This window comes from Durio zibethinus, chromosome 12 (genome assembly GCF_047325235.1).
Source record: "Durio zibethinus cultivar Kanyao isolate XHJ-2024 chromosome 12, ASM4732523v1, whole genome shotgun sequence".
NCBI classification, from domain to species: domain Eukaryota; kingdom Viridiplantae; phylum Streptophyta; class Magnoliopsida; order Malvales; family Malvaceae; genus Durio; species Durio zibethinus.
In genome coordinates, this window is record NC_143173.1 from 16,470,992 (window position 1) to 16,496,188 (window position 25,197).

Here is a 25,197-nt window from a genome sequence, read left to right on the forward strand (position 1 = left end):
CCAAGCATCATTAGCAGTAGTCATGTCTACTATATAAGAAAGCATGTTAGGAGCACATGAAATTTGAATAGCATGTAAAGCACTGACATTCCTCTTCCAACAAGTCTTTAAATGAGCCTCGTCACCAATTTCTTCCTGTTTGGGAGGTTCTGAAGTTTCTTCCCCAACGTCCCACAGATCTCGAACCCACAAATAGTTTCGTATGCAAACTCTCCAGTTTGCATAGTTCTCTTGTCCTTTAAGAACTTCACCAACAATTGCACTCGAACAAATATTATGAGCCTCCATCTTTCAATTTCAAACAATCAATTTCAAACAAATGAAAAAAATTACTGAATCAAAGTGATTAATTTAAACAAACTAATTACAAACATCCAAAAGCCCGAGAATTTCTTATTGATTCTCTACAATTAGTATGTTAAATTCATAAAATGATTAAAATAAGAATACTCAACATACAGGGATAAATAAAATGTGTTGTTCCTCTGCTTGCAGTTGCCAACTAAGACTCCGTAACTGATTTCTCCTACTGCAAGTTGATTAGTTGAATGAAAATTATTGTGTTATATATATATATATATATATATAATTGAATTGGAGACTATTATTATAAAGTATAAATACATGCAGTCCAATATATTTACTTTTAAATTACTACTTGTATTATTTTACGGTATTATTGTGTGACCCCCAGCGTTTACTTTTTGACTTAACTAATTCATGTGAACATCATATTAATATATATTTTTCTTTTTGAATTTACGATTTAATATATCAATATAATGTGAATGCTACTAAAAATTGCAAAGCAGACGAGTGATTCTCGCTAAAGTTAAGAAATCGTCTTAATTTGTTGACAGTAGTATGATGAATTTAAATTTTTCATAATAAAATTTAATTTTTGGAATTTTCAAATAAAAAAAAATTGTAAAATATTGAAATTTTAAAGAAGACTTTGCGATAACTTTCAAACTTTACCAACTCTACCTCAAATTTTAAAGAAGACTTTGCAAAGACTTTCGAACTTCAACAACTCTACAGTTTCACATCCTAGTTTTCATTTGGAGTTGGATCCTTTTACAACATTTGTCAACAATGAAAATAGAATATTCTATTAATATATTCAAAATAAGTTTTGAATGAACTTAAGATTTAATCTAAATGGTTCATCAGTCTTCTTTAAAAGGTGATTTCTGATAAGATTGAGATTAAATTCTTAATATTTGTCAATTTACCTTTTCAATTTTTTTTTTTTAAAGTCTTAGCCTCTTATGTACAAAAAAAAAAGTTATGAATAATACATAAAATATGATGTATATATTACACATGTAGCAAAAATATACTCTTGTTGAAAGAAATAATTATTTGTTTTTTATAAAAATTTTATACTAGAATAAATATTTTTCAAATATTAAATTTAACATAATTAAAAAATAATTTTAATCTATCAAATGGAAAGAAATCCGACAAAAGAAGAATAAAAAGAGAGATAAAGTAACTAGATTTGATAAAGAAGTCCAAGAACCTATATAGGCTCGGTCAAAAAATATTCACATTATTTTCAACAAATCCAATAACTTTTTTTTCTCTATTTTTATTTTTATAGAACTTTTTTATTTGATCAATTAGAATTATTTTTAAAAATAATTAATTTGATATTTAAAAAGTATTTATTTTGCTAGAAAATTTCATAAAAAATAACTCCTTCCAATATAACTCGTTAGGTATAAATCTTATTACATGTGGAATATCCAAATTATTTTTTTTTTGTGGTAAATTATATTTTATATTTTATTCAAAATTATTTAAATATATTAAAAAATATTTTACGGAATATTCCATTTCCATTAGCTTTGGTTAAAAAATCTGTAAAAATGGAAGTGCAGTAGAAAATTTTAATAAATAAAGTGGCAAAATTCAATATTCGCCTTGAAATACAGTGCCAACTGGCAATTTTGCCTTTTGTCTTAATAATAAATTATAAATTGCTAAGCAACAAAAGTATTAGCATATATGAAATTATATATAATCACATTAAAAATGATATAAAATAATCAACAATTTACTTACAACCGTTTAATCGTTAGACAATTTTAAAATAAAAGCTACTATTAAACAAAGTATTGTTTAAAATTTTTAAAACTAAATAATTTATAATGCAAAAATAAATTATTCCTTTAAATAAAAACAAGTACTTATCATATCGCGCCGTGCTTATAACTTTGTATTATACTTACATTTAATTATTTGTTATTAAATTATAAATTTGATGACAAGCAGATTTAAACAAATAAGACTAATGTAGTATTATTACCTCTTGTTACATTAAGTAATATATTGTATACTATTTTGGTAATAATATTTGTAAATGATTGGCAAAACTGATAGAATTGATATATTTTATCTTATTTAAAAACAGTTGTAAATGATGGGAAAAATGTATTATTACAGCTCCACGTTGATTATCTAAAATAAAAATAAAAAATAAATGTAAACAATAGTAAAAAGTAACATTACCATGTTGTGCTAATTAAAGTAACGAAAATACACATGTTAATTAGAATGAAATAAATGTAAAGATAATCAAAAGTATTAATATAGATTTTTATTACTAAATATAACATAAAATATAATATTATATTACACAATATAAAGGTATCCAAGGTATTTGATAAATGTTGTTTACATTAACGCTTATATGGATAGCTTTGCTATTTGACACATAAAAAATTATTCAAAACTTTTGTATATATGAATATTTATATTGATAATTTTTAAATTATTGACAACAAAATCTAATTTAGATATATTATCTTTTTAAATTAAATAAATTTTTTAATAATTTAGAAATAATTTTTTAAAATTTAAAATTTTCAAATGCAATAATACATTATCTTTTAAAGTTTTTTTTTTTGACATATAAGAAATTACTCAATAAAATTTTTTTATTTGTATATCTACATAAATAACTTTTAAATTGTTGGCAATAAAATTTAATTTAAATATATTATCTTTTTAAATAAATTTCTTAATAATCTGATATATATTTTTAAATTTAAAAATTTTATGTAAATGCATGAAGAATGATAGAATATTAAATGTTGAAATTAAAACCAATAAAGAAAATTAAAAAATGATTTTTTCCTTTTTTTTTAAAGAAAAATGCAGGCTTAAATAATACAAAATCAATTATGGGCTCGACTCTCAAACATTCTTAGTAGAGTCATCAAGCTATTATAACAAATTGATCCAAGGATTCGATCACTAAACGTAAAAATCAAGAATCGCCATCAATTTTTTTAAGTGTGATTGGCCACCAATTTCATCTTTAAATAGATCTTAAAATTAATTAAGATTTATTTTTTTAAAAAAATCTTTTGGTCTATGAATTAAAATCGAGTTCAAGAATACGGTTGCATATAGTAAAGATTATAGCACTCCCATAATACCCATTAGTATCAATTGATTTTGTGTCATCCATTAAGCTAGACATGGCTTTTTTTTTATTTAAGAAAATTTAATATTGAAAATTAATCTTAAATTACTCTGATATTTTAGTATAAATTTAATAATATTTTCTTATCTCAAAAGCATTCAAGATATCTATTGACACTCTTGAAGAAGTTCCATTATCAGATTTTAAAAAAATTTATTAGTTATTTTATTAAAATCTTTGATATTGGATAATTTTTTAAATACTCTAATATTTTAGCAGTATTTAGAGAATAATATTTTCCTTAAGAATTTATGTAGAAATTGTTATTGTAACTTTCTAATAATTCCTTCATTGGAAGATTCAAAACAAAATTTTTATTTTTTATTTTTTTAGGTAAAATTGAAATTTCAATTCTTCCTAAACATTTTTTTATTTATCCTATTTTATTTTATTTGTCTTATTTTATTCTTTTTTTAAAAAAATTTAGGAAAATTGAGATTTCAACTTTTTTTAATTTTTTTAAAAAATTTATTCTTAGAAAAAATTGATAATATTTTCTTTGCTTTTTTAGAAATATTCTACCTGAAAGATTATGAATTTTAATGCTAAAATAGATTCAATTCAAAAAACTTACAAATCTTGCCCAAGGGACATAAAAATTATATCCGAAAGTCTCACAAATCTCAACACCTATGAATTTTTTTGGTCTTGGACCCCCCGATGTCCAGTAGCTAGCCTCGAATAATCCAGAGTCGAACCAAATCAGACCTTATAAGGGGGCAAGTTCTCCTTTATAGGTTCGACTCGACTCGACTTCAAATGATTCAAGGCTCAAAGTGGCTACTGGACACCCGGGGGTCCCAGACAAAAAACTCCTATGAATTCTCCTTTCATTAGAGGCTCTATAACTTTGAAATTTAAAATATTCTATCTCGAGGATTTAAAAATTATACATGAAGGTCTTATAAATCTCAATACCTACGAATGCTCATCTCATTAGAGGCTTCACAACTTTGAAAATTTAACTTATTATACCTAAAGGTCTAACAAATCTTGAAACCTATGAATGCTCTTCTTATTAAAAGCTCTACAACTTTGAAATTTAAAATATTATGTCAAGAAAACTTACAGATCTTACTCGAAGGATTTGGAGATTATGTCCAAAGGTTTTACAAATCAATTTTTGAAAATTTGCTTCTCCGAATTAATGAAATGTTCAATCAATTCTTTTTTAAATTTTTTAAAATTCAGATATCACCACTAAGAAAATGAGATGACTATAGATATCACTACTAAAGAGAACTCAAAAATCACCATCAAGTGAATGCAGATAACTTCGGATTTCGCCACCAAAGAGAATGCATATGAATACTTGGATATCACCACTAAGAAAAGAAGCAAATGCTTTCGAATATAACCATTGAAGAGACCTCGGTTATCGCCACCGAGAAAAAGATGTAAATGAATTATTTGAATACTCAAATATCACTATTAAATGAATACAAATGTCTTCGGATATCACCATTGAAAAGATATTGAATATCACTATCGAGAAAAAAATGCAAATGAATTACTTGGATACTCAGACATCACCACTGAGTGAATGCAAATGTCTTCGAATATCACCACCGTATAGATCTTAGATATTACCATCGAAAAAAAGATGCAAATGAATTACTTAAATACTCAGATATCACCATCAAGTGAACGCCAATATTTTTGGATATCACCATCAAGAAAAGATGTAAATTTAGACATGTATAATGAAATACCACCACCGAGTGATTTTGACAAAATTTTGACTTAGATACTTGGATATTTCCACCGAATAATTTGAAAAATCTTAGATATCAATACTGAGAGATTTTAAAAAAACTCGAATATTACATCAAGTGAGTTTTGAAGAAAACTTAATCACAATAGTTTCTTAACTGGTGCCAACTTTATTAGGCTTAAAATCTCATCTAATATAAACTTGACAGGGGTTAAAAATCTCTATACTAGCTAAATTGGACTTAAATCTTATCAATGCTAGCTAAATTAGACTTAAATCTTATCGATGACAACTCAACTAGACTTAAATCTCATTGGTGCTAGCTAAACTAACTTAAATCTCATCAGTGTCAGCTAAACTAGGTTTAATTATCATTGATGCCAAATAAACTAGGCTAAGCTTTTATCGGTGCTAATTAAACTGAGCTTAAAATCTCATCAATGCCAATTAAACTAGGCTTAAAATTTGAGTGCCAATTAAACTGGGCTTAATTCACACTAATGCCAGCTAAACTGATATTAAAATCTTATTAGTGCATACTAAATTGGACTTAAATCTCATTGGTGCCAACTAGATTGGGCTTAATTCTAAATTAGGCTTAATTCTTATCGATACCAACTAAACTATACTTAATTCTCTTCTCTTTCAAAGCTTATTGATATCTATTCTTCCTAAAAACAAACTTGTTATCGTATATCATGTTTTCATTCATTTCTTCAACAACCCATCTCTTTTTTGTAAATTCTTTTTCAAATTTTCAAACTCTTTTGACATTTTGCCTTTTGTCAAACTATTTTCTTCTTTTTTCAAAATTTTTTTCACTTTTGCAAATCCTTTTTCGACCAAATTCTTTTTGACATTTTTGCTTCTTGTCAAACTATTTTTTCTTTTTCTTATTTTTCACTTATCTTTCCATGATAGATTTTCTTCCCTCTTTTTGTTTTTCTTTTTCCTTTCTTTTTTTTTTTTATGCAAACTCTTTTTTCGAAGACATCTTTTTCACTTTTCCACAATTTAAAATATTTTTATTTTCTGTCCCTTTCTTTTTTTCTCAATATTTAGAAAGTTGACAAATGCAATCATAATACAAATGTTTATTTTTAACAAATAATGTGAATGCAAATGTCCTTATGCAGATGTAAGAATCAATGTCATGATGGAACTTTTTCATGATACAAATGCCAATGTTCTTCCCATGTAGATGACCATACAATGATACAACATGCGGATTTCTTTTCCATGATACAAATGTACCTAAAAAAGATATAATGAATATTTTTTATTACATATAAATTCCCTTTTCATGATGCAAATGTTTCTTATGAATGCAAATACCAATGTTCATAATTAATATAGATGACCCAAAAATATAAATATAAATTTGCAAATTCAATGGATTTCTAATAATGCAAATGCTTCCTACAACTACAAAATTTTATTTCAAAAATACCAATACTTATGCAAGTATAAAAATTCTCATAATACATTTGCTGCAACACTAATATTTAAAATTATAATGCAAGTGTGCGTTAAAAGATACAAACACCAAAAATACCCTACATTAAATCTTCAACTTCTTTCTAGAAGGATCTCAACTTATTCTTCTCTTATTCCTTCACCTACTTCCATATTTTTTTACCAAATTTTGCTTTCTTTGCTTTTAGAATAGGCTTTCTTGTTTTTCCTTTTATTCTCAACACTCTCTTATTTCGCAATTTGTTTTCTTAGAAAAGAACCCAATTTCGATCGACTATTCTCAGTGGACGTGAAACTCAGTGAGTTCAAAGTACTTATTGTTTTAGTTCATTAATGCTCCTTTTGGCTTTTCTTTGAAAAAATTGTCATTTCCTTAACATCGGATTCCACTGTTTACGTGCATTTAAAGAAATGATGGGGCTCTGTTGGAGAACAACAGTTCATACAAGGTGGAATTGCTCAAGACCGTCGTTCCGATGGTCGAAAGAGGTTAACTTACCGACCCATATATGTTGAAACTGGAGTTATTCATCAGGTATGGAATCTTCTTCTATTTTGTTTTCTTTGAGATGACTTTTCATTGAAGGGCATTATAACAAGCACATGGTTCGGCAAGAGTTAGGTTTGGTGCAACTGATGTTATTGCCAGGGTCAAGGTATTTTCTTAACTGGTTGCTGACGTTTGGAGTTTTTTTAATGTTTCCTTGTCTTAGGTGCATCAATAATATGGTCACTGTATATCTCTTCTCGTACCGGCTGAACTTGGAAAACCAAGTGCATTGCAACCTGACAGTGGAAAGATTACTATATATGTTGATTGTAGTCCTACTGCGGCACCGATGTTTGAGTTTCCTTGTTGATTGAATTGGTTGAAGTCAGATGAATATTTTCGTGTCTTGATTTTATTTCTTTGTTAATGTTGGTTAAGATAATGTTGCAATTGTTTACATAGAAAGTAATAATGGGTTGAGTTGGAAGTGAATAATTTCTCAAGTTTTAGGATACGAATGCTTACATCCATGTATGCATTTATCAATTATCTTCCTCCGAGAACATGATCTTTAATGAAGAGTTGTAAATGGCTAGTTGTAGGCCCTTTTGGAGTAGTTGCAGGTTAAATGCCATTATCCTTTTCTTGGATGGTTGGACTTGTTAAACTCACTTGTGGTGTGTGGATGTGTGAGTTTCCTTTTGTCTTTGGTCAAAAGTAAATGGGCATTTGTGCTGTGGAAGGAACTAACTCTGTTCTAGTTTTTATGTTCTTCCTTCTGCTTTTTATACGCATTACTCTGTAATTATAATCAAGGTTTGTCTGTCTTTAGTCCTCCATCATGCTATTCATAATCCGTTGTTCACTTCTTTTTATGTGATAAATTCTTGTATTCCACTTCTGACAGGGTAGAGGGGTGAGGAGTTGTCCACAGAACTCTCAGTTGCTCTGCAACGTTGCCTCTTGGGTGGTAAAAGTGTAGCAGGTAGACATTCTCACTGATGGTCACTATCCTGTAATTCATTGCTGTTTTAGCTTTTGTTGCTTTCCTCAGTTTGAGAATGTAATTATCTTAATCCATTTATGCCAGGAGCTGGAATTGATCCCTCATCTCTGGTGGTTGTGGAAGGAAAAGTGTGCTGGGATCTCTATATTGACGGTCTTGTTATTAGTTTAGACGGGCATCTGCTAGATGCCCTTGCTGCTGCCATTAAGGTATTTTAGTGATTGAATTTGCATTTTCTCTCTCTGTCTTGGTTGAGTTGTGATGAGCATTTAAATTTTAAAGTAACTGCAAGTATGGAAAAGCAATTATACCTGTTATTCGATGAAATGGGTTCTGAATCATATGTTCAATTTGAGTCTGTCTTCTTAACTTCTGTTGTCAAATTGAGGGGAACATCTGCCTGATAATAAACTCCTAATAATTATCCTGAGTCACTAGAAATTTTGTAACCATTTGATTGCCTTTATCCTATATTTACTGGTATCAGGCATGGTAAGGTGTCCATTTTTGCATCAATTTACAGTGTCATGTAAATTTCCATGAGCCATATACTCAAGTTCTGTCATGTTGACGCAAGGGCTTCACATGTAAGTGAAGGCTTGACGTAAAATAGCCTTTTCCATAAAAATAATCGAAGAACCTCCTTTTGTACTTCACCATTTTGAATGCCTTTTTTTCTTAGTTTGCTATGATACATATGGTGATTGTACTGGTTTTCAAAAACAAAACTTAATTACTTGACTCTGTTGTTTGCAAAGGCCGCTTTAACCAATACTGCATCCCAAAGGTAAATCACTTCTGCTGTTCTTCTAACTCTAGTTGGCAGTAAGGAAAGAGGAAAGGAAGAAAAGGTTTTAATCCAATGATTGAGCTACAAAATAGCACATGTTGTTATGAATCTCAACCATGAGATTAAAAAATTCTTGATCCTCTCCCTTTCCATCCTCCCTACTATAAGCGACCTACAATCTAAGTGAGAGTGATAGGGGTGAAATCGATTCCGTTCACACCAACCAAACAAAAAAGTTTCCTTTATTTTCTTGCATTCTGCTCTTCAGGTGGGGAGGCATTAATTATATTGTCGGTGCTACTTCAGAAGAGGAATCCCAAATGAGCTCAGCTGTCTCAATTTCAGTTAACCGGAAAGGGCACATTTGTGGACTTACCAAACGAGGTGGTGCTCGCCTAGATCCAAGCATTATTCTTGACATGATATCTGTAGCAAAACATGTAAGTGAGCAGCTAATAAACAAATTGGATTCTGAGATTGCTGCTGCTGAAGCTAACGAAGAAGAATCATGACTTTGTTTCTGCATGGGGAAAAGTAGGATTTTGGGATCTGTTGTACAATTTTTTTTTTCTTTCTGGCATGTTATAACCACATTTTTCAGACTTGCAGTATAGGTAATGAGATGATTTTCTGTTTTTTTTTCCCTTGTCATCTTTTTATCCAATTTTTTGTTTGGTAAGAGGGAAAGTAGTGGGAAAGTAGAATAGGTCAACCGATTAGAGGCTTAAAAGCCTTCTCTGGGTGCTTTACTATCATAATTGATGAAGAGAACATAAGTGAGCTACTGGCATTGGTCTATGTAACCACATCATCCAACTGATTCCTATATTAGACAATGGAATATAAATCTCATCCATACAAAAATTATGAGCAAATTTTTAACTAAAACATGTTAAGTGCATTAACTACCGCTAAATCTTTTACTTAATTTTATATTGATTTCAATTATATATAATGGTTAATTTATTTAAATAATATATAAATGGACGAATTTCAAAAATGAAAATAATGAATCATATATTTATTTGATAATTTATTAAATTAACTATTTTATCCTCAATTAATAGTTTTTTATTAAATTAAAATATTGACTTATTTTACTTATTATTTATCTATTTCCTTAATTTTTTATTTGTGATTTTCTTTTTTATTTGAATAACTGTGCAAGAGATGGGTTTTTATTTTCTTTTTTTCGTTTAGCTTATTTATAGAATAAATATATAGATATAAATATAAATAATTTGGAATTAACACAAATATTCTAAAAATCCTTTTTTCTTTTTTCTTTTTTGTACGAGTTAAACATAGTGTTTAAAGGTTTTAAAGGTGTTACACTTTTTTTAACCACTCTTTAAAATTTACTTTTGGTTTTTTCAATGAAAATTTCAAAATAAAAAATTAATAGTCAAATGTACTCCCAAGGAGTTTTCATTGTAGTTATGTAAAATGTATTGATCTATACAATAAAAGATAATATATATATATATGTAATATTCTTTTACTATTTATAAAATACAACCCTATGTAATAAAAGATAAATATTTTCCTATATCTACTTGATCAAGAATTTGCGCCTGTAATACTCAATACATAGATTGAACCTAGGTTAATTAAAAAAAAAAAAAAAGGCTAAGTTCCTCTCCTTACAAATTGAAATAACCTCTGAAAAATTAATTACCGTTTCCTTTTAATTTTTTTAAAAAAATGAATTTAATTTTACAAAGTTTGAGTGTCAATTTTTTAACCTTTCAATTTAGAAATATTTGTTCAAAAATCATTCTGTTGGAACAAATTTAATACATGATAAAAGTTTTTTTTTTTGCTAATCAATGAGTTAAAAATATTAGACAATAGTATAAGTTAATAGTAATTTCATAGGGATTTTATTTGAAATTAATGGACGTGAAAATTTTATACTTAGTTAAAAAGACCTTAATTCAACTGATATATATATCAACTAGTTTTAATCAGGGCAGACTGAAGAAAATGACTTAAGTAGTTTCATTAATTGTTTTAATTCAAAATCTTACCGTTTGAAGCAAACTTAGGCTTCAAGTAATAAAGAAAAACACCACAAAGTTATAGGATTACATGAGATTTAGATAAACCCTTATTAAATTTTTTTTCTCTCCTCTCTCGAGTCATCCAATCGAAAGTTTTTTTGTTGATTCAAGAAGTGGAGTTTTGCAGCTTAACAAATATGATTGTTGCGGAAAGTAGTGCCGAGAAGATTAAGTTCCCTTGTCAGAGGAAAAGGATAGAAGCAAATCCTGAATGTCCAGAGTTCGGGCAGCAATGTGTGAGCACTTGTTTTGATAGAAAAAATACATCATCTAATGCATACAAGCGTAGACCAGAAGGGTTGGTTGATGGCAGTGGCACTTTCGAGAAGAAGCCAAAGATGGTCATGAACCGTCTCATGACTCAGCGATGTTCTGCCCTCTTAGAAGCACTGAAGAAACATCCGACTGGTAGGTTTTTTGATATTCCTTCAGATATTCCTGATTATTTTATAGCAGTAAGAAACCCTATGGATTTGGATACCATTAAGTCCAATCTAGCAAAGAATACTTATCTTGGGGTTGAAGACTTTGAAGGTGATATTAGACTGGCGTTTTATAATGCCATGCATTATAGACATCCATGTACTAATTTTCTTAAAATGGCTGAAGAATTGAAAAGATTTCTTCACCCGACATGGAAATCTTTAAAAGAAAATTGGAATCATGAAGAAAATTTGAAGGTTAGGGATGAGGAAACTTTGAGTATGCGACTGAAAGATGGTAATGGATCAAGACAGAGTTGTTCTAAAACACAGCTATGCCGAAATAGCTTTTTCCCTAAGAAATTGAAACCATGTGAATTCCAAGGGAAGGCTTCGAAGGTGCCTTTGAATGCAAGAGCAGCAGAGGTTGAGTTTCCTAAACCGGCACAGAACTGTGTAGGAATGTTGGCAAGAAAAGACCCACAAAAAGGCGCCAGTAATGGTGGGCATGTTCATGGGTGTACCAATGTCAAGCCACCACTGAGCCAAGGTGCCCGCAAATGCAGTTCATGGGGCAGCATTAAGTGTCAATGTAGCCTTCCAAGTGACTCAAACCATGCATCTTCCAGGGTTGTGAGTTCAGAAAGATCATTGGATGGAGATCTTAGAGTGTGTAGTGCTGTTGGTGGCCCTATATTGGATTGCCAGGAAAAATGCAAATTGACATCACAAATGAGCAAGTCTGATACAGATTTTAATGGAGTTGTGCCTGTAAGTACTTTGGAAGATGAGAAAGCTCTCCGTGCTGCAATGCTGAAGAGCCGTTTCGCAGACGCCATTTTCAAAGCTCAGTTGAAGATGCTACATGTTCATGGTGACAAAGCTCATCCAGTGAAGATGCAGCAGGAAAAGGAAAAGTTGGAAAGAAGGCAGCGTGGAGAAAAGGCAAAGATTGAAGCTCAGATCAGAGCTGCTGAAGCTGCAGCAAATGTGAAGGCAGAGGTTGAGTTGAAAAAGCAACGGGAAAGAGAAAGAGAAAGAGAAGCTGCTCGGATTGCATTGCAAAATATGGAAAAAACAGCTGGGATTGAATTGAATCTGGAGATTTTCAAGGAACTGAAGATTCTGAGTGGTGGCTCTCTTTCTCATGGGAATCCACTGCATCAGCTGGGTTTGTTCATCAAAGACGAATATTTGGAAGACGAAGACGATAAGGTAGTTCTGAATGAAGATATTGAAGAGGGAGAAATAGTGTGTTAAAGTTGCTGTAATGATTAAAGCAAGCAGGACCGTTGAAGAAGTTCATGGAACTTTTGGGGTTACGAATGATTTTAGACTTTAAAAGAAATGCATAAGCAAAATTCTTGTAACGATTATTCATTTATCAACGAGTTTTTTTAATTTTTTGTGTTAATGAAGAATCTTCGCTATGAATTTACCGTCTTAGAGACATATGAATCATGCACGTAAGAACATAAGGGAAGGAAATGTCATCATAACAAGCCTGATGACAATCAAGAGTCCCAGCAGGAATGAACAGAACTTGTTGCAAACACATTAAATCTCAAGCTGTAGCTGCAGATAGTTCATCACCACTTGAAATTTTCATGGTGCATGGTTCTCATAAGCCAACAAGATGCAATTGATGATCTATGCCAAAAATAGCGACCGGCAACCTGGAGCAGGAAACACAAACAATTGGAGATCACTAGCTGCAGATCTACTTTGCATCCCAAAAAGCACAAGTCTCCTCTTATATTATGGAAACATACTTTCAGTCCTAACCAGAAGAGAATCAATTTAGCCTCAGTTGTGCCTGAAATCAGTAGAACAATCACAAAAGCATTTGTACAAGTACAAAATTTATTCTGATTGTAACAGTTCAATAAAGAATTAATTAAAGTAGTTGGCAGCACAGGCTCAACTTCAGACTAGTATGAAATTTCCAGAAAAAAACAATAAAAAAAGACCTTCAATATATTGATAACAATAAGAAGTTAGTCCATTTTCCAGAAGAAATTTGTTGGATGGATTAGTCTTTCTTTCATATAGTCTTTGCTAAATACCCAAGTCAAAATTGGTAAGTTTTCGCTAATTAAGATTTCTTTTCCTGAATGGCTGGGATACCCATCTATGGTGAAATATTGAAAATAAGTCTATCACTCAGTTTGTAAAACTATATGTATATAAAATTATTCTTGTTTTTGGTAAAATAAATACCAACATACTACAGTAATTAAATTAATTTATGAGCTTGATGGCCCATATCAGTTGGTACTTTGACGAAAAATTAGTTAGTTGATATTTTTTGTCAATCAGAAATGGAAAAACAAAATGCAGATTTGGAAGAAAAGAACTGATAATATAAGATTATTCTTAAAAGCTCCAACTGTGTCAAGTAGTTTGGAATACAATTTATTCAAAAGTTCTACAGGCAATTAACAATGAAAGAAAAAGGGAACTACTGGATGGATGCCTTGAGAACATGAAAAAGCTACAAACAAAACTCAGAACAGGATTTGCCTTTCTCTATATACACCAGATGAGCATTTCAATTTCAATTGTCTTCCCTTGCGTTCATTATGCTGGTTCCGAAGTTGGGTTTGAAAAGGCTTGCGTGGAACGAACCGGAGGTTGTGGTTGTGATTCCGAGGAATCGATGTCCCTATTTATCATTCGCCAAAATGAAGTCTATGAACAATGTAAGATAATCTCCTATGTTGATCTGACAAGCCAAATTTCGAAATGAAGAATACAGAACTAGCAGCAAAGAGGTTCAACTTGTAGCTGTAGCTGGTAGTAGACCGCTTGAAATTCTCAGAGTGTATAAAATCTTGAAAAACAAAGCTTCTTAATCAGCTCCAGAACAAAGTCGTTTTGGATGAATATTAGCTAAAATTTGCAACAAATTTCTCAGAAGTAACTAAAGTGATGAAGCATATACCTCAAATAGCAGTTTGACCCAGTCTGTAATACAATGCACAATGATTGAAGATCATTAGTTGCAGGTCTTCTTGTTTCCCATAAAGGACGAGTCTTCTCTTGTATTAAACATAACTTCTAGCACTAAAATGAAAAGCATCAATGTTAGCCATAGTTGCAACCGTTTGCCTGTGTCAGTAGAGCAATCATGTCAAATAAGGATTTGTTAAAAGTTACAAAATTCGATCTAATTTTGTACCGGTGCACTAATGACTTGACCTAGTTGACAAAGCATGTTGAACTTCAAACTAGTCTGAAACTTCTTAAGAAAGAACCTTCAAAATTTTCATAAATAATACAAAAATAATTTCATGGTGCCACTTACCTGCTTTGATTTGTTCTATGTCCTTTACCAGCCTTCACCAAGTCCTGCAAGTTACTGAGATCTTCAAACTCTGACAATAAAACTTAAGAACTAGAGAAATTCTGAAAGGATCATAGAAACAGTAATAAAAATAAGTAAGCAATTCAGAGCCGCCATTGATAGGGAAAAATAAAGGAAATTACCAAGTAATAGTACTGTAGTTTAAAACCTCAATGAAAACTTAAAAACAAAAGGGAATTGAGGAAAAATGACCTGTCCAAGCCTTGTTCATGTGATTACAAAGCTGTCAATTTTCAAGAAGAATATGTGGAGATTTGGGTGAAGCCTTGCCCACTCTTCCTTTAGAAACTACAAGCAAAGAACCATTTTGTTGATCTGCTGGAAACGAAGCAACCTTAACATCCCTATTTCTGGAATGAAGGGATTATCAAAATCAATGAACAATCAAGAAAATTGAAAAGAATTATTACTGATCTCAGAGTTAAAAATACTTTAAATTGTCAAGATGAGTGAATTATTTCTGACATGGAATCATAGATATTCAAATCTTCAAATTGCAACTCTCAAACACCACAAGGCAATTGCACCAACTGCATCCATCACATCTCTGTAAATTAAGTTGGCGAATGCTTGGTGCCCTTGGAAGCAAGCCTACAAGCTTCCCACAATTTTTAATCTCATGTTTGGTTAAAGATCGGAGGTGCTTCTGCAGAGATTTGGTTAACTTGGGCCAATCTCCAACTTATAGCAGTAGATTCCTTCAGTGATGAACAAATTATTTAGAGACAGAGGTTAAAGCAGAAGGAAAGCAAAGCAAAAATGTAGGACCCCATGGACCTGTAAGAGGACCACTGTTAGAACCTTAGCTTATATTTTCTCATGTCACCAGCCAAATTAACATAGAGAAGACTGCTTAAAGCATTTTAGAGTAAAATTTGATTGAGAAAAAAAAAAGAAAAAAAAAAGGATGCTGTTGTTGCTTTTGCTTTCCAAACCAACATATTATAAGTAAACACATTTAGATAAAAAAAGTAAACAATAGTTCTAAAATATTAAAAATTATTAGTTTTGAAAACAAAATGCATGATTTTACCTATATCAAAAAACTATGTTAGAATTTATATCACGTTTTAATTAGTTATGTTTTTACTACTTTCTACTATTAATTGCTTTCATTCTATAACAAATTTTTAAAAAGTAAAAATTAAATAATAGAAATAATTAACAAAAATACTAACCAAATGAAGTTTCAGACTAAAAGAAGGTGCAATACTACCCACGGTACCAAATGCAGCTTTTTCCAATATCAGGGTAAGTTTCACGTGCAGGTTCACCGTCCAGCCATCCAGGCATTGGCACAAGAGCAGTCCAGTGAAGAAGGAAGCACCGCAAATGTGAATAATATTACAAGCCCCAACAATCCTCCTTCCTTAGCAGAATATAGGGTAGAAGGGATTCAAGGTCCACACATCACAATAATCCCTACATAAATCCAAAAGGAAAAGACTAAGGAATGCAACTAATTAATTTGGATTGCATTTCTCGAATCTGGTTTCAGATTTAAGTGAATGTAAGATTTAGCTGTTTTTAACCAATATTGATTGTGTAAGCATACAAAATTATCTAAGCAAGCCACATAAGCTGAAAGAGGGATAAAATAGAAACTATCATAGCAAAAGATAAAGGATGTAGCAGACAAGGCTGAGTTCTACTTCAAGCCATGTGTGGAGGGGTGATGGTGATAACATGTGACTGCTAGTTTTAGTTGAGAGTTGTGATGATATGCTCCCTTTTTATGAAAGGCCAACAAAAGAGTAAGGTTTGAATTGGATGATGCAAATTTAAATGCCTTTTAGTCTATTGCAAGATCGATAATTTTCATTAATTTAATTCAAAAGATGTTTTCATATAGTCAAGTTCAATTTACCACAGTTATGTTTTCATATAGTCAAGTTCAATTTACCACAGTTACTTACAATTAAGGATTAAACAAAGTGAATAGAAAAGCTAAATTAAAGTAGACATCCCGAAGCACCGTGGTCATCTATTTTTTCATGATCTGGTTTTGGTCAAAGGAGCCAAAATCTTAATATAAGCAATCATTTTAGAAGGATTTATGACTAAATCAAAGTTGCTAAGACAAGAAAACAGTCTTTCAGTCACATTGACAGACAGGAAAATAAAATTTGCAGCATGTTACAAATTTTGTAAGACAGATTGTAGACATGAGTGGATAAAATTTGGGGAATGGCCAGTAAACTAACCATTTAGCAAAAGTTTGCACCATTGGAAGATCATGGGAGACATTGGATGTTCTGTTGTCTACTTTTACAGATTGTGTCCTTGATGGGATAGGAGGTGACTATTTGTATGCTTGAAGAAATTATAATTTGAAAGTTCCAGTAGCAGAATGAAGAAAAATTGAGTAATTCAAATTGAGAAAGCTACTTTTTGTTGCACATTTTAGTTTAATAATCAAATCATCAACCAACTTAAATAGTTCATTTATATTAGGACCCCATATTCATATTCCCAATATCAACGGGTGGCATAATTCAAAAATTGGAGAAGGATTTGTAGGCCAAAGTGTCATAGAGAAGCATCAATACAAACTTTTACACAACATTCATCCGCAATCCGCAATCACAATCATAATCATGAGTGGGTCAGTCATGGTTTAAGCACTTTCTTTCCCTTTCTAAAAATCTTCTTAAATCTATCCATATTCTCCTTGATTATTTTGACACTCTTCTATATACCATCTCTTATACCAAATACACAAACAATTCTCATCAAATCAAAGTAATGATACTAATAAACATCTGTATCTCAAAAGGAGAAAAGAAAATATTGACATTACTTGCAGTTCCTATATTTTGGTTCCTGTTAATTGACTAAAACAATCTTAGGGAAAAAAAAAAACAATCCAGATTGCTATGAGTATGACACTTAAATTACCAAAGTTAACAGAACAAAGCAGAGAAAAACAGAGCACAATCATGTAAATACATGAAAAGAGAAAAACCTATAACTTTGAGGCCATGAAGAGTTGTCAGAATTGGGTTTGTTATGCTGCTGGTTTTTCAACTGAAGAATCAGAAGCAACAGATTCATTTTCATCATCTTCTTCTTCAAATCGGTTAAACACTTTCACATCATCATCCTCATCTTCACAATCAATGTAGAAACTCTGATTTGAATGGAGTTCTTCATTCTCTTCCAACCTCGATCTCCTACTGCAATAATCATAAAGACTCAATACACACTTTGCAGTTAAAAGGATGTAAAATAGGAGGAAAGAACACATATTCAACTAACCAAAAATATCCCAGACTAAAAGAAAACCCTAAGCAAAAATAATCAACTCAAATTTGCAACAGAGTTTCAGAAGTAACAGGAAGCAAGTAATGAGGATCTCAAATAGTAACTGGCAGCCCGGAACAGAAGGCACCACAATTTAATATCACTAGTTGCAGGTCTACTTTGTATCCCAGAAAGCACAATCCACTAACTAAAGAAGCATCAATATTAGGCCTTTGTAGTGCTTGACCTCAGTAGTGCAACCACAAAAGTATTGATACAGGCTACAAAATCTGTCTGATAATTGTAAACAATACACTAATGCAATATGGCTTAACCTAGTTGCCTTTGCTTTTCAAATTCAAACTAGCATGAAATTTCTTTCAAAAGGACCTTCACAAATTTGATAATAATAATAATACTAATAAGTTAGTAGCACAAGATACCTTCATTTGATTTGTTGTAGCCTGGTAGTTTGTTTAGTGCAAGACCAAGAGAAGAATATACTAGATAGAATATATGTGAAGTCTTAAGAATGTGATGAGACACAACTTGGGACTAGCTGTGAGTCTAATGGTACCAAACAAAGCACATCTTCATAAAGGAAACCAAAGAAGCATAGACTTACTGCTTTGTCAGTTTGAAACTAGTATTTCAGGTGAATTTGAATTTGATTGTTTGTCATTTTTTGTGAGGATGACTCTAGTCATTACATTTAAGAGATAATTAAAGGATCCATTTGGAATTCACTTTAGTATCTAGGTATTTTAAATTCGTTACTCGAGTCATTCTATAAATCCATATATTTGCGAGTAATTATATAACTCATATATTCACGAGTATTACCACATAATTTCTACTATATTTGAATCCAAATCCATCTCCTCAAATGTAAATTTCCAAATGCAGTATAAAGTTTTACGGAATCTAGATGGCTTAGTTGCTAAAAGAACATACCCTTGAAAGTAAGGATCCATAGTTACTACTCAGGAAAACCCTCAAATGGAGAGATCTTTCAACAGAAGCAGCTGTCCAAGTTGTTTGAGTAGTCCTTGAGATGAATGAATCATGTAAATGAAGACAGGGCTTTTGGTATGAACTAGAAAATATGGTAGTCACTGATTTCATACTGTACAAGAGGAGCTTTTCTTTAGTGATTTCAAATCCTTGCATATCAGTGTCTCTCCTCCAGAAAAATCCCTCTGAATTAAAGTATGCAGAGCTTGGGCAAAGTTGTTGAACCATCAAAAACTGTCATGCAGATAATTCTGGGATTGAGAAATGGGCTCTTGTAGCTCCAGGCTAACAGCTAAGGCAACTCATGGAAGAAGAAAGTCATTTGGATGGCAAAGTTACTCAGAAGTAGGATGCTGGTTGGCTGTAAAACAAGTTGCCATAAATTAACATCAGTTGTAAATCTAATTCCATCTAAAAGCATTTGATATTTACATTAACTATGGTTGAAATGGATACAACAAAATCATTTGTAATATTCCATTAGTTCTACCAATGACAGTAAACCCAAGTTGTTGTGAGACCCAAAACAGACTACTCAACAGGTAAGTTTTTTGAAGAGCAATCAAGTAAATACATAAGAATTTTGGTATACAAAAATAAAGAAATACTGCACCTTAGTGACAACTACAAAATTCACAGCTAAACTATGCAAAAAGCAAAGACAAGCAGTATTTAAAAAAAAAAAAGTCAATAAAGAGAGAATGGAGGAGTACCTGAGTATTGCTATAGAATGACTTCATCGCCAATCCAAATGACAGGGATGTGGGATATGTTGGGCCAATCTTTACCTTTCTCCTTTTCGCAATGTTTTCTCAGCAAAGGACAATTGTGAATCTCTAGACAATAAAGAGAGTCAGGGAGCTTATTTGCCGGCATGGATTGGAGTCTTAGACATCTGGCGATAAGCAATTTGTGAAGAGAGGTAAGGTGTTGAAAACCCTTGCCATTCAAAAGCTTAAGATTTGAAAGATCCCATATATTAAGACTAGTAAGAGAAGAGGGCAACAGATGTTCATCCGGAAAAGACTCTATCTCTCTTGCACTGTAGATTGAGAAGCTTGTAAGTGAAGTGAGTGCTTGCAAACTCCATTCCCTTCTCATCATGCCCACAATCAACTTATCACTTCCTGAGATAGAAAAATCTTTTAATTTGGAGGGCAAACCCTCTCTAGGAAATGACTCTATTTCTGGACAATGGTTTACTCCCAAATATTTAAGGGATGGGAACAGGGAATGCATATGCTCTGGCAATGACTTTAAGTTTATGCATGAGTCAAGCACAAGTCTCGTTAAATTGGCGGCAGATAATCCCTCAATGTGAAAAGATATCAAATTAGGGCAAGACCTTATCTCCAAAGTATTGAGACATGCGAGATGCTGGTGGTGAGGCCCTTCTAATCCACCAATCCACTTCAATTCTTCACATTCCCTAATACAAACACGTTTTAGCATAGGGAATGATCCCAATGGAAAAGATTCTAATGGATGACACCTCCCGCCTTCTATCTCCAATGATTCTAGGGATGTATACAAGAGGATTTTGGAATAATCCAAGACACAACAACGGTCTATTTTCAATTTCTTCAGCGTGAAAGACAGACTAGCTTCAGGAAGGGATCTCAGATTAGAACAATACAACATAGTTAACTTTTCAAGATGAGTGCAGTGTTGCATCATCTTCTTCAATATGGAATCATTGATATTCAAATTGCAAATTCGCAACTTTCGAAGTCCACAAGGCAATGGTTCCAATTGCAATGCATCACATCTCTCTAACTCAAGTTGGCAGATGCTTGGTGCCCTTGGAAGCAACCCTCCAAGCTTCCCACAATTTTCAATCACAAGTTTGGTTAAAGATGGGAGGTGCTTGGGCAAAGACTTGGTTAGCTTGGGACAATTTCTTATGCTTAGCTCTTGCAGAAGAAAGAAAGCTTCATCTCTCCAACAAAACCATTCTTCCCACTCTGGCATATCCTCAAAGCTTAGAATTTCAAGATATCCAAAGGGTTTCCTTGAAGCATCATAGTGCCCATAGAACTCATCACCAACTGTCATGACTCCCGCAAATCCTTTAATTGAGAGACATTTCAAAGATAATAATTGCCCAAGGGGTGGCAAGAAGAAGCAATATTTACAATTGCTTAACTCCATAGATACTACATTTGAAAATGAAGAATGCCCCACCCATTCCGGAAATCTAGTACCCAGGTAAAAATTAATGACAAGATGCTCCAAGTTTGTATGAGGCTCCAGTTGTTCAAGTACTTCTCTATCATGCTTTGAATCATCAACAATATCATTGTCCTTACTCCACTTCAACTCCAACTCCTTAAGGTTCGTCTTATCCTTCAAACTCGCATCTTTGGCATCCCTTGCACAGATAACATTTTGCAAACCTGAAATGGCAAGTCTTCCACATAGATGCTGGAGCTTTCCCACCTCATTAATGCTTGAACCATTTTGCTTACCTAAAACAAAATCCGTTAACGTCCGAAGATCATTCAATTTGTCCATTCCTTGTGGCATCATAGCTAGCTTTGTTTCCCGAATATTGAGATGTTGCAAGTTGATCAATTTTCTCATATCTTTGGGCAACTCAACAAGGCGAAGGCATCTAAACAATATTAATGTTTGCAAATGGTACAATGTACTCAAAGAGTTTGGCAAACATTTAACTGAAGTTTCAGGGAGATTTACATATCGCAAATGTTTCAAATTACCAATTTCTTCAGGCAACTCATTGATATTATCATATTTAGATAAAGAAAATACTCGTAAGCATTTAAATTTAACCATCAAATGATGCATTATCTGACTTGTAACATAACAGTATGTAGATGATTCTAAAGTTAGGAATGTTCGCAAACTTTTTGCTTTGGATAATGTCTCAAATTTCTTAAGCACATCATATTTTTCTTGGACATTGGACAAATGACGAGTCTTTCTAGTTATTTCAGATGAACCACCACTACCTTCCAATCTGCAAAAAAATTCTCCAGATATAGATTTAGCTAAATCACTAATTAGGTCATGCATGACAAAACAACATTTATCCCCTCTTGATTGTTGGAAAAATGACCTCAATGTTAAATCTTTGAAGTACTCTTTACCTCGTTCTTCCGCATTGCCATTTCCTTTAGAAGACTGCAAAAGTCCTTCAGCCATCCATAATCGAATGAGTTCTTCCTTTCTGAACTCATAATCTTTAGGAAAAAGTGAACAATATGCAAAGCAACGCTTCAAATGTGAAGGAAGATAATAATAACTTAATTGTAGTGGTGGAAGAATATCATCTGTTACGTCCCATAAATTGTTATTTAATATTTTATTCCATTCATCAGCGTCCAATTCACAACGCAGAAGACCTCCAAGTGCTTTTGCTGCTAGAGGCAGGCCTTTGCATCTTTTGACAATTGCTTCACCAATTACCTTCAAATGTGGATGCATGCTTGGGCTTGTATTAACAAATGCATGTTTTGCAAATAACATCCAACAATCATCATCAGATAAGACATCAAGATGATAAGTTGGAACAGTCCTCACAATGGATGCAACACTTTCATTTCGTGTTGTTACAATGATCTTGCTGTTTTGTGCCCCAGAAGTGAAAGGGCTTCTCAGCTCTTCCCAGTCAACATATTTCTCGTTCCAAACATCGTCCAAAACAAATAGAAACTTCTTCCCCAACAGCTTGTCCTTTAGTTTAAGTTGAAGCTGATTTAAGGTCTGACTGCTATCACAGCTAGAAGTGATCTCCTCTAGAATAGTTTTGGTTACCCTGAGAGCATCAAATTCCTCAGAAACACACACCCATGTTTTGAGATCAAACCATTCCTCCACTCTCTTGTCATTGTAGATCAATTGGGCAAGGGTGGTTTTACCAACCCCGCCCATACCCACTATTGGAATCACATCTATCTGATTTTCAGTTGAATTTTCTGGATGCAACAACTTCATTATTGCTTCTTTTTCATCATCTCTACCATAAACACGAGACTCATCCACCAATGAAGTTGCAGGTGATCTGTGAAACAACTTTTCCCTTCTACATTCTTTCAAACCGAGGATATCTTTTTGATTGACTAGATATTCTATTCTCTCAACGATTTCTTCTAGCTTTGAATCCATGTCACTGTTGAAAGGATTGAGAGAAGAGATAAAGCGACTTACCTTCGTTGAAGTGGTTTTCATCCTCAGCTTCCAACCTGCTTCGAAGAGCTTCAGTAGCAATCTCATCGAGGAGGTCATCTGTATCATAAACAGCATCTTTGAGCTCAGCAACCCAATCTTTCACACTTGGGTTGGTAATCTGCTTGTCCTCAGCATCATCCAGTACTGCTTTAACAGACATCAGGGCCGGCTTCAGTTTCTTCACCAGTCTCTTTTCCAGTTTCTTTCCCCGAATGAAGTCCAGGACCTCTTGAGAAGCCATCCTGTCGAACAGAACTTGAAGGGTAGCAGAGAGAAAAGCTCCAGCCACTAACGCCCCCGCCATTATTTTTTTTTTCCTCAAAGAAAGAATTTGAAACAGACGAAAGAAAGTCTATGCACGCAACAAACAGTGAAATTGGATGAAAGATAAAGAAAGCGATTTGGTAAACGATAGGCTGAATTTTAAATTTTTTAAAAAAAATGCCATGCCCTCGTCAATGAGAAAAATATGGTTGTAGAAAAAGAAGGTTTTAATGTGTTGATTATTCATTGGCGAATGGGAAAGGCCAAAAGAAAAGATTGAATTGACAACAGACGAGAAGGAAAACAAGCAATGGATGATTGAACTAAAAAAATCTTGCTTAACATTATATTATTTTCTCAAAAAAAGATCTTTGTTAAGAATTTTATAAAAAATATATATCAACTTTTAAAGGAATACAAAAAGATTTACTTAGTTGGCTAAAACGATTTTACTGTATCTGAGATCGCAAATTCATTTTGGATTTTCCTTTTTCACATAGGATTGCAGTAAATTTCAACTGAGTTGTTTAAATAGGAGAATTCTTTCGATCAATCAAAAATTCTCTAGAGATTTTTGTATTGAAAGGCAGAAACCATGCTTCAACTGGCTTGTGTTTCATTACAGAATGAAAATAAATAAATAAATGAAACATTACTAAATCGCAAACAATATACTAATGACGTGATTTTCTTCATTGAATTCTACTGAAGAAAAAGAAATTATACAAAGTCTTTAAAAAAACCTAAATTCAATAGATTTAACATAATAGCTTATGATTTAGTAATTTAATAATTAAAATATAAATCTTAGATAAAAGATCTTTTCTAAAAAAGTGATAATAAAATTTAATTAATAATTAATAAAAACGGAATGTAATAAATCATGTGAAAAAATTAATAGTTAAAGTTTCAACTTAACTTTAGTTGTTCAAATTTGATTGATTATGCGTAGTCTCTTGGAGGGAGAAAATCTAAAAATTGTTTGAAATAAATGATGAATAATCAAAGGGCGAAAAGAAAATTGAAAAATAGAATATCAAACATTTTCTTTAAATTTTGAACGACGGTAACTTCAAAGAGGTGATGAAAGAGAAAGGGCCAATGGTATTTAAAGCTGATGAAACGTAAGAAATGGCAATTACATTTGACATAGCCAATGAGTCATGCTTACCTTGCATTGTCCAGATGGTAAAATTTTTAACACGGGGAATGCTGTGGCTGGTGTAGGTTGACGTGGCTGTTTCCATATGTCAGAATTAGACAACAAAAAGAATTTTTAAAAAATTATATATATATATATGTAGGATATATAAAGAAATGGTTGTAAACGGTCCAGATAAAGGGATTAGAGGGACCAAATAAAATTCTGCAATGTGAATTCGTTAACCAATCTAATATTTTGTCAAACGCAATTAGAACTTTAGTCTACTTTCTTGCCGTCCACGTTACGGAATCTGATTGGTATTTTCAATGCCAGCATGACGATAGCGCGTTTAGGGCACCGGCATATTCTCTCTGCAACGCGGCTGGATTTTACGCGTCATTGAACGTGCACAGCAATTATATGTCAGCAATTGGTTTGGTGGCTTCACGCGGCTGACTAGCCAGTGAGATGATGAATGGGGAAAGAAATAACATTGGCAATAAATAAAAAATTATTA

General features: G+C 32.3%; 2 protein-coding genes and 1 long non-coding RNA gene across 20 annotated transcripts; 2 read left to right on the forward strand and 1 right to left on the reverse strand.

Annotated features, from left to right (window-relative positions):
* Positions 1-6,809: 6,809 nt before the first annotated feature.
* On the forward strand, positions 6,810-9,905 carry LOC149515777 (uncharacterized). 4 transcript variants are annotated; one of them, XR_016325981.1, is made up of 5 exons: positions 6,810-6,985; positions 7,096-7,992; positions 8,084-8,161; positions 8,267-8,391; positions 9,241-9,905. It is a non-coding gene; the product is annotated as an uncharacterized LOC149515777 (long non-coding RNA). The 4 variants fall into 4 exon arrangements; XR_016325980.1 differs by having other exon boundaries at positions 6,812-6,985; positions 7,096-7,221; positions 7,400-8,161; XR_016325979.1 differs by having other exon boundaries at positions 6,811-6,996; positions 7,096-8,161.
* A 942-nt stretch (positions 9,906-10,847) lies between these two features.
* On the forward strand, positions 10,848-13,690 carry LOC111297653 (transcription factor GTE9-like). The gene has a single exon (XM_022892305.2). It carries the CDS (start codon positions 11,173-11,175, stop codon positions 12,715-12,717), a length of 1,545 nt encoding a protein of 514 aa, XP_022748040.2. The 5' UTR covers positions 10,848-11,172; the 3' UTR covers positions 12,718-13,690.
* Positions 13,691-13,798: 108 nt separating this feature from the next.
* LOC111296297 (putative disease resistance RPP13-like protein 1) lies at positions 13,799-24,807 on the reverse strand. 15 transcript variants are annotated; one of them, XM_089740878.1, is made up of 10 exons: positions 22,192-23,577; positions 19,795-21,549; positions 19,022-19,442; positions 17,790-18,000; positions 16,003-16,246; positions 15,290-15,522; positions 15,017-15,174; positions 14,765-14,808; positions 14,402-14,568; positions 13,799-14,290 (listed from the first exon to the last, which is right to left on the reverse strand). In XM_089740878.1, the coding sequence occupies exons 1-2, from the start codon at positions 23,345-23,347 to the stop codon at positions 19,805-19,807; spliced, it is 2,901 nt and encodes a 966-aa protein (XP_089597004.1). In that variant the 5' UTR covers positions 23,348-23,577; the 3' UTR covers positions 13,799-14,290; positions 14,402-14,568; positions 14,765-14,808; positions 15,017-15,174; positions 15,290-15,522; positions 16,003-16,246; positions 17,790-18,000; positions 19,022-19,442; positions 19,795-19,804. The 15 variants fall into 15 exon arrangements, with proteins under 15 accessions (XP_089597004.1, XP_089597000.1, XP_089596996.1 ...); XM_089740874.1 differs by having other exon boundaries at positions 14,402-14,523; positions 19,795-24,805; XM_089740870.1 differs by having other exon boundaries at positions 14,402-14,523; positions 14,765-14,865; positions 19,795-24,805.
* Positions 24,808-25,197: the final 390 nt, after the last annotated feature.

What these genes read in the sequence shown, in the direction of transcription:
- LOC111297653 (XM_022892305.2), top strand. Translation starts at nt 11,173, where the DNA reads ATGATTGTTGCGGAAAGTAGTGCCGAGAAGATTAAGTTCCCTTGTCAG.
- LOC111296297 (XM_089740875.1), bottom strand. Translation starts at nt 23,347, where the DNA reads ATGCTGTTTATGATACAGATGACCTCCTCGATGAGATTGCTACTGAAG.